Genomic DNA, 9,295 nt, shown 5'->3' with positions numbered 1-9,295 from the left:
ATGATGAGAGCTGGAGCCCAGACACATCCAGCGAGCGTATTTTGGACAAGATAGACAGGAACACAATACTATATAGCTTTTCTGCAGCAAAACGTTTTTCACCAGGTAACACTCCAAGCACCTAGGTGCCACAAAGTATTCCGCCAGTCTTTCTCAACAGGGGATGAGGGTTTAGCTGACATTTAACAGAAGTGTGTAATATAGGAAGGATCTTGCATCAAACAAGAGTTGTGAAAGAATAGGAAAATGAGATTTTTATATGAACAAAAAGATACTGTAAAGAGACACTCAAGTGTACTTATTTCTTGAGTATTATTCTTTTTCTTATTTTCGTTATATGGTTTGAGACCCAGCATGCTATCCAATTTCTGGTCTCTCTTCCCTTTCTTAATTTCAATGGCACTTATTCCCAGACACTGCTAGATTGCAACCTAGGATGGGGAAGGGGAGAACAAATTTTAAACCAAAATTTTTTAAGGTATATATAGTACTTAGGAAAAAATAACTTTGACATCATACTGTATTTATTTTGTGTAAACCTGGTTAGAAGAATCAGAATAATCTCCTCTGAAATCTTTTTGAGAATGTCCAACAGTTCATGGGGAACATTTAATCGTACCAATCTTGCCTGCACCAAGCTTAGATTAGGTGAATTTTTATTTCATTAATACAATATCTCATTTTCATTTTATACACCTGTGATTTAAGGGATTCCTAACAGAACCAATCACCAGCAAGCACTTGGTTACCTGCTGCTTCAGGAGAGCTAAAAAAGCAAGGTGAGCTAGTGGGCCCATTCATTCATTAAAAACATCAGTCTCTATTCTACCTGAACTCCAAAGCCATGCCAGAATTTGTTCGCTGCCCTTCCCACTTATTTATCTGTTAGATGTAATGCAGCCGAGCTCTAGTTTACCTTTCCCCTTTATCGCGCCAGTTTACTTTCTTCAGGGAACTTTTAGTATGAGGAGCATTCGGTTTGGTGATCCTCCAGCTGTGAACATAGGAACAGTCCAAATGTAGGCTTGGACATTTTGGTGAGAACTAAGCCTCTGAAGCAGAGGCAGGAACTTTTAAACCTCACATCAGCCCCAGCCAGTATGCCCAAGTGATGCCAGGGACTATGAGAGGTGTGATCCAGCAATGTTTTGGCGAGCCCAGGCTCCCTAAATCTACTTGGAAAGAAATGACTCCTTGCCTTCTGTGGGAACAAAGAAGTAGATGGCACTTAACTAAAATGTGGTAAAAGAAAGAGCAACTAATACAATAGGCTTTCAAAGTTAAACCAGGTTTATTTTAAAATCTTAACAGCTAGTTTTTACGAAAGAGAGAGACATACACACACCCCAAGTGAAAGAAGCTGGGCCTTAAATGTTACAGATCAATGTCAGAAGCAATTTCCCTCAAAGTGCAGGTCCATCTTTCCACTGCTGTGATTGGATGAAAATCTGCTCTGGAAGGAATCAATAAAAGGTTACCATAAAAGGGGTGAGTGTAACAGTATAAAAACTCTGGAAACTGCTGTAGTAAAACTCTAGCTTTGCTCTCAGACTCTATCATTTCACTGGATGGCTCCTTTTCCAGCCACTCCAACTCCTAATCACAATAGTCCAGAGTTTTTTCTGCTTCAAGGTAAAGCTTAAAAGAATCTTCACAAGACATATAACTGGTGGATTCAATGGTCTCTGCAATATCCTCCACCTGATCCAATAGGATACTAGCAAGGGATTTTCGTGAAGCGGTTGATCTTCTTCCACTAACTATTATCCTAGGAGAGAAACAAAGGCTGGTTGTGGACAATTTAGACTTTGGCGTTGACATGATATCAGGTAGTTTGTTTGTGGGAGATTCTTGTCTGTGCTTGCTATCATCCCAATCAGTTATAAAACAATCATCATCCTCTTCACTATTTGAAACGATTATTTCAACGGGCATATTTTTATGCTGAAAAGAAAGCTCACTGTTGTTCATCAACACATCATCGGAGCCCCCAATAACCATAGATCCCATTATACTTTTGCTGGCTTGGAGACTTCTGTTGTCCGAATTTTCCTGAAGCCAAGAGTGAGCCCAAGAGCTACAGTGGCTATTCAGTGGAAATCTTGTGTTCTCTGTATCCTTCAATGACATTTCCACTCCTGAGATATCTTGCAACTGATCCTCGGAATCTTCTAAGACAAGTCTGAAATCACACTGGGGAGAACCAGATAGAGCCTCACCAACCATTATTACACTCATTCCAGATTTCTGCACAAAACTGAGGTCTGACATTTTACTGGTCTGCAGTTGAGATGCTTCTGAGGCACCTGGCTCAGCAGCTTCACCTGCCTCTCCATGTGGACTTGTAGAAACATTGAGAGACATGTCAGTCTCGCCTTGTTGCTTGACATGGTTAGACACATCCTCTGATGACTGCTGCAATGGGACCCCTTGGATATCACTAAGCATGCCATTTGCCTCGACAGGAGGGTCATGACAGATTGTTTGAAGTTCAGAACTGCAGTTTACCTGGAAAGACAAGTGAGCTCGAGAAGAAGAGGATACATGACTTTGATCATGGTTTTGAGTAGTTTGTAGATCATCATCAGGCACATAGTGAAATGACTGCTCCAGTGGGGCCACTTGGGCATCGTTAAACTTGCCATTTGCCTCGGCAGGTGGGTCATGGGAAACCACCTGACATGCAGGGCTGCAATTCTCCTTGTAAGATAATGGATGGTCTTGAGTAAAAGAAGATATAGGAGTTACTTCTTGTGGACTGGCTGGTTTGCATTCTTCGTTCATGGATGCAGAGATATCCATATTAGTTATGTTCTGAAGCACTCGTTCATCCTCCTCAATAAGTAGCTCTGTCATCTTAGAACTCACATTGACAATGTCATCATCACTGCTACCTACAAGACTGATATTCTCACTGCTTGTGGGTTCATCAGTTACAGGTGGGACGAGAGCATAATTCGGAGAAGGCTTTGATGGCTTTTTATTTGGCTGGGTGGACAATTCCATTTCTCTCAGCCATGCCCCTTCAGTTGTGTTTCGGAGGTTTCCCATCAGTTGGTCCTTTAGCTGGGATTCCAGCTGTACCAGCTCTTGGGCTTTCTGTACCCTGTGTTCAATGTCCATGAGGACTTCTTCATCCTCAACTTCATCTCCATGAACCGCTTCATGTGTGTACATTAAGTCATGGTCTGATATGCCAAATATATCCAGTGAATGGAGATACGCAATGTGCTTGTCCAGCTGCTTATCTGTTTTTCTTTGGCTTGCATGCAAAGACTGAAGCTGGAGCTGTGTTACTGAGCTTTGAGTATCTCCCAATGTGAACAACTCCCTTAGTTCTTGCATAGTGAAATATCTGTATGGGTCTTTCCTATCTCCCATGCTTTGTCGGATTAATGAGTCTTTGAATACTTGCCTTCTGTAGATTTTCTCCTCCACTGTCCCACAGCTAATTAGCCGGTAGATTACAACATTGTCCTTCTGCCCTATCCTGTAAACCCTGTCTACAGCTTGAGCATCTGTAGCTGGATTCCAGCTAGGATCAAAAATCACCACCCTGGTAGCTGCTGTTAAGGTTAGACCAACCCCACCGACTTGGGTAGTAAGCAGAAACACAGAGTACTCTTTGCTCTTCTGAAAGACACTAATTCTCCTTTTTCGCTCCTCCAACTGGCTTACTGTTCCATCAATGCGCATTAGCTTAAAGGACCTGTGAGTCAAAATGCGCTCTATAATATCCAGCATTTTTCTTGAATGAGAAAACACCAGTGTTCTGTGCCCCTCCTCCTGCAATCTTTCCAGCAGGGCCATGAGGAAGGACAGCTTTCCTGATTCCGCCATCAGAGTCTCATCCAAAATGTCCCTAAGGTTTCTCTTCATGCTGGAAGGCTCATCGTTTTCATCACCATCCACCATATTATAATTGGGAGCTTCCAGACCAAGTTTGCTACATGCTTGTGCTGACAACAGCCTGGGGTGATCACAGAGTTTCTTCAAGACATTCAGTTCAGCAAGTGGGGACCTTGTGGTCATTAACAACTTTTGGATATGATCCAAAGACAGAAAGTCCCTATATATTTCTTTTTGTATGGGTGATAAGTATACCCACACAATGAAGTCGTTTTTTCTGGGCAGAGAAGGCATTTCAGAAGCAACAGTCTTGCTCTGATATTCTGGGAGACTGATTTTGAGCTCAGGCTTAGCTTTGTTCTGTAGTTCATCTTTACTCCGTCTTAGGAAATATGGCTTGATTATGGACATCAGGTTTTCAGAGATCTTAAGTCCCAGTGCTTTTTCTTCCTGGGTTGCATTCTTTGTCCTGGCTCTTATGATAGGTTTTTCATATTCCATCCCGAAGGTTTTCATCGTGCCTAGAAGCGATCCCTGACAAGCAAAGTCAAAAAGAGCCCAGAGTTCTTTTAGGTTGTTTTGGACTGGAGTGCCTGTGAGCAGGATGCGGTTTTGAGCAGGGATAGCATGCACAGATTTTGTCGTTTTGGCAGATGGTGTTTTAATTTTATGAGCTTCATCAAGGATGACGTAGTCCCAGATGAACTCCTTCCCATCAAAGCTCGATAACTGCTGCCAACTGCTGAGGACCAGCTGATAAGTTGTGAGCAAGATACCACTCCTCTTCTGGATCCTCTTTAGATTTCTCTCACATTCATACTTGTTGGGTCCATGAAAGACACCCACTCGCAGCCCAGGAGTCCACTTGGCAAACTCTTTAAGCCAGTTGCTCAAAAGGCTAGGTGGCATAATTAACAGCACAGTCCGAATGAGTTCTTCATCAAACATGCCCGAGAGGAAAGCAATGATCTGAATGGTTTTCCCCAAGCCCATGTCATCTGCAAGGATACCGCCTTTCCTTCCATCGCGGTATAAACTGTATAAGAAGGCGACCCCTTCTCTCTGGTGGTCAAATAGCTTGTCATGTATTTCTCCAAACAACATTAGTCCACTCTGACAGACGTCCACAAAGGCATCATCTTCCTGATCCAGGGCTAGTGAAGCTAATGCTTCCTCAACTTTTTTCATTTTTCTTGTCAGCTTTTCACAGGGATAGATTTGATGCGCCTTCCTCAGAAGGGAGAGAGATTCCTCCAGATTGCCATTTTTTGCTTCCTGCTTTGCTTGGGAGACAAATCTGCAAAATATAAAGTTTGAAGAGTCAGAAATACCCTGCAAAAATCAACTCAGGGTCTTAAAATGTAGGAAGGACAGTAGCACCCATGCATTTGATTCACACGATATAGCATGCCTACAAAACAACTGTCATTTATTGTTTATTATTTATTTTCACACACATATATAGTATGTAGCGTGCTACAAAAATCACAAATTTAATAGTAAAAATAAATCAAATATCAAAGAGATAAACACAATAGCTCTAAAAACTCAGAGACCAATCACACACAGCATTAGAAATTATATAAAAAAATTGGGACCAGTTTACTAGAATCATTTACTTGCTCCATGTGTTCTAGCTCAAGCACTTTGATCTGCAAGACTTGCACTTCTATAAGTGCCATATAATGTTCATTCTGCATTTGCTAGGAGTTTATCTTTCAGCATGGCACCATGTATGCTTTCCCTTCCAATCAATGCTAGACAGATAGCCTTGCTTTCTGATACTAGACATCTGCTAAAACCCTTTTTTAAATTCAGAAATCCTGTCCAGACACATATTAGTCTACCAATATTTGCTGAATTCATTTGTGTAATACTGATAATTGTTTGATCCACACTGCTTAAAGATTTGTTTGATTAAGCAGTTTCTAAAGAAATAAATATAAAATATTAAAACCTTTGTGGAATAAAAAGATGTTCAACACTAGGGTTGCAATATTTTATTTCAAAAAGTGAAAACCGGACACAAAAGTTGTTGAGCTTGTTTTGCAAAATCTCAACTAGAAAAACATTGCCGTTTTTGAGCTATTTTTAAGGAAATTCACCAAAATCTAGACTTCTGACATGGGTTGCCAAACGTCTGGATTTTCCTGGACATTTCTGTGATTTCTGCCCAGACCTTGTTTCCAACTGTCTTATTCCATCTAACACCCAAAGATCACTTCAACTCAACAGGACTTGCTTTTGAGTAGACTAAATAGGATTGCGTTGGAAAAATTAGAAGTGAAGTTTTGGTAAGTTTCTCCAGAGAGAATTAGGCCTCATCTGCCCAAGGACACAGTATTTTGGATGGTGTCAGTGCAGTTCCACAAGACCCCACCTGACCTATGCATTTAAATCTCTAAGAAACCACTTTAAATAGTCATGGCTACCCCTAAAGAATTCTGGGAACTGTAGTTTGTTAAGGGTGTTGAGAGTTGTTAGAAGATCCCTGTTTTCCACATAGCAATCCCTCTTCCCAGGGAACCAATGTAGCTCTATGAGGAAAATAGGGGTCTTCTAACAACTCTGTGAAGTGAATCAGGAGACTCTCAGCACCCTCAGAAGTCTTTAGGGGAAGCCATGGCTGTTTCAGCTGGTATTAAATATATAGCACAGATAGGGTCTTACAGAACTGCAGTGACACCACCAAAAGTCTCTCTCTCTCTCTCTTTTTAAAAGGCCAAATCACAGGATTAACCATGTCATTGAGCTTTTATCAGCAATGGGAAACCTCTGGTTTTAATTAAGCCCAGTATGGGTCCTAATCTGAACACAAGGTTGAGGGGCAGGTACAGATGTGATTGCAAAGGAACAATCAGGAACTTAAAGTGAGCAGAAGTAAAAACACAAACACAGTAATCGTTATATTTGCAAAGCTGGAGATTTAACAGATACTTGGTAGATTTTATATTTTCAAAATATAGAGGAATGTTTCTTTGCCTCAGCAGCTTTCCATGCATCTTGAAATATTTTTTACACCAAGCAGAACCTAACCTGATTAAGGCTGCAGTCCTATGAGAGTAAGTACCATTGAATTCACTGATATACAGTCATACCTCAGGTTCAAGTAGCTTTGGGTTGAGCGTTTTCAGGTTGTGCTCCATGGTGACCCAGAAGTAACAGAACGCATTACTTCCGGGTTTCGCCACTCACACAGACGCTCAAAATGACACCACGCGCATGCGCAGAAACGCGGGTTGCATTCACTTCAGGATGCGAACGGGGCTCCAGAACAGATTCCGTTCACATCCAGAGGTACCACTTTATATACTTCTGAGTGGACATTGTAGTGTTAGGGCAGAGGCACACCACATATTTAAAGCACATGGCTTCCAACAAGGAATCCTGAGAACTGTAGTTTCCCTCAAAGAGCTACAATTCTCAGTAAGGTAAAGGGATCCCTGACCATTAGGTCCAGTAGTGACCGACTCTGGGGTTGTGGCGCTCATCTCGCTTTATTGGCCGGGGGAGCCGGAATACAGTTTCCGGGTCATGTGGCCAGCATGACTAAGCCGCTTCTGGCAAATCAGAGCAGCGCATGGAAATGCTGTTTACCTTCCCGCTGGAGCGGTACCTATTTATCTACTAGCACTTTGACGTGCTTTCGAACTGCTAGGTTGGCAGGAGCCAGGACCGAGCAACAGGAGCTCACCCCATTGCGGGGATTCGAACCGCCGACCTCCTGATCGGCAAGTCCTAGGCTCTGTGGTTTAACCCAGAGTACTTATAACAAATTATAGTTCCCATGATAATTTGGGGGAAGCAATGTGCTTTAAATGCATGCAGTGGGTATCTTAAAAATGGTAGATTTTGGAGCTTCTGCTTTTTCTCTGTACACACCCTTTAACATCCAGCATGAAGAACTCAAAAAGCTTGTACAGTCATACCTCAGATTAAATATGCTTCAGGATGAATATTTTCGGGTTGCGCTCTGCAGCGACCCGGAAGTAATGGAGCACATTACTTCCGGGTTTCGCCGCTCGCGCAGACGCTCAAAATGACGGCACGTGCAGATGAATATTTTCGGGTTGCGCTCTGCGGCGACCCGGAAGTAATGGAGCATGTTACTTCCGGGTTTCGTCGCTCGCGCAGACGCTCAAAATGACGGCACGTGCGGAAGCAGCAACCCGCGCACGCGCAGGTTGCGTTCGCTTCAGGATGCAAACGGGACTCTGGAACGGATCCCATTCGCATCCAGAGGTATCACTGTATGCTATATTTTAGGACATTCTGAGTGGTGGAAATAAAGCTATTCTGTACTGGGTCCTCCCTCCCCCTCATAAAAATAAGCCAGCAGGGCTACCTACATTTTACTATTGTTATTTTGAATAACTTTCTGACCTGCTGTTATTTTAACGCTATTAATTGTTTTTGCTGCTGTTTTACATCCTGGAATTTTAACACTGCATTTTTTAGATCTGCTGTAACCTGCCAAGGGAACTTGTGCACCCTGAAATGTGAGCTAGTAATCATTGAAATAACTGTAATTAAATATTTCGAATATCATAGCTCCGCAAAGTTACCATACACAGGTGTATTCAGAAGTAAGAAGTAAGACCAACTGAGTCCACCGGGCAAGTGCTAGGATTGCACAGTCTCCCACGTGCCCAGGAGAAACGGCGTTATCACATTTCTTATCCGGGGAAGGAGAAACGCTCTGGAATCTTAGCTCAGAAGTAAACCTTAAATGCAGAATCACCCTCCCGTTCCAAATCCTTTTCGTTTACCTCCGGTACTGTTCATCCCGCTCAGGATTATCTGTGCCCAACGGCTCAGCCATACTTTCGCAGCAGAAACAAACACGGAACCGGCCGCCAATGAGATTTCAAAACTGCGCGGCAAGCAGCAGCGTCTACTTCCTTAACCTTCCCAGCCTATCACTGAGCGGAATGCAAAAGAGGCACGAAGTTTTTAGCCTTTCAGCTCTTTCCGAACGCAGAGGCTATACAAGGAGGCGTTCTCATTCCAGAAGGAGGTGGAGGCTCATTCAGTGTTTATTCGTTCATTCACACCATTCATTCATTCATTCGCGCCACTGAGATAAAACTGTAGAGTCACAATTCAGATGTGTGGAAGTTCGGTTCCTGGTTTCGTTTTACTCCGGCTGCTCCCGCGCCGTCGTGACCATACAAAACATTGAGGAATGTATGATTTGGGGGCAAGAGCTGTGACTGGAGAAGAAAAGAGGAGCATTGATGCTCTTCCTAATTCAGATCGTATTTCGTATGAAAAATATTATTTAGGCTTTAATGAGACTTACTTCTGAGTAGGCCTGCACAGTACTTTACAGTTAAACCGCAGTACTGTACTATCCATGTATTCAAAATGAAGTCTCATCGACAGCATTGGATTCACAGGATAAAGGACTGCAACTTTTTAGCCATTTAAAAATCACCTACAGGCA

General features: G+C 42.6%; 1 protein-coding gene across 1 annotated transcript; it reads right to left on the bottom strand.

The window, feature by feature from the left end:
- Positions 1–1,272: 1,272 nt before the first annotated feature.
- LOC310836153 (DNA excision repair protein ERCC-6-like) lies at positions 1,273–9,062 on the bottom strand. The gene is made up of 2 exons (XM_083721059.1): positions 8,619–9,062; positions 1,273–5,146 (listed from the first exon to the last, which is right to left on the bottom strand). The coding sequence occupies exons 1-2, from the start codon at positions 8,669–8,671 to the stop codon at positions 1,597–1,599; spliced, it is 3,603 nt and encodes a 1,200-aa protein (XP_083577185.1). The 5' UTR covers positions 8,672–9,062; the 3' UTR covers positions 1,273–1,596.
- Between the last annotated feature and the right edge of the window lie 233 nt (positions 9,063–9,295).

This window comes from Podarcis gaigeae (assembly GCF_964106915.1).
Source record: "Podarcis gaigeae genome assembly, chromosome: Z".
In the NCBI taxonomy this organism is placed as follows: Eukaryota; Metazoa; Chordata; class Lepidosauria; order Squamata; family Lacertidae; genus Podarcis; species Podarcis gaigeae.
This window is presented reverse-complemented; position numbering and strand designations above follow the sequence as displayed.

Bases quoted from the DNA above. Each gene is read 5' to 3' on its own strand.
- LOC310836153 (XM_083721059.1), bottom strand. From the start codon at position 8,671: ATGGCTGAGCCGTTGGGCACAGATAATCCTGAGCGGGATGAACAGTAC. The intron at 5,147-8,618 runs GTAAACGAAAAG...TATATTTTGCAG, and splicing joins CGGGATGAACAGTACCGGAG to ATTTGTCTCCCAAGCAAAGC.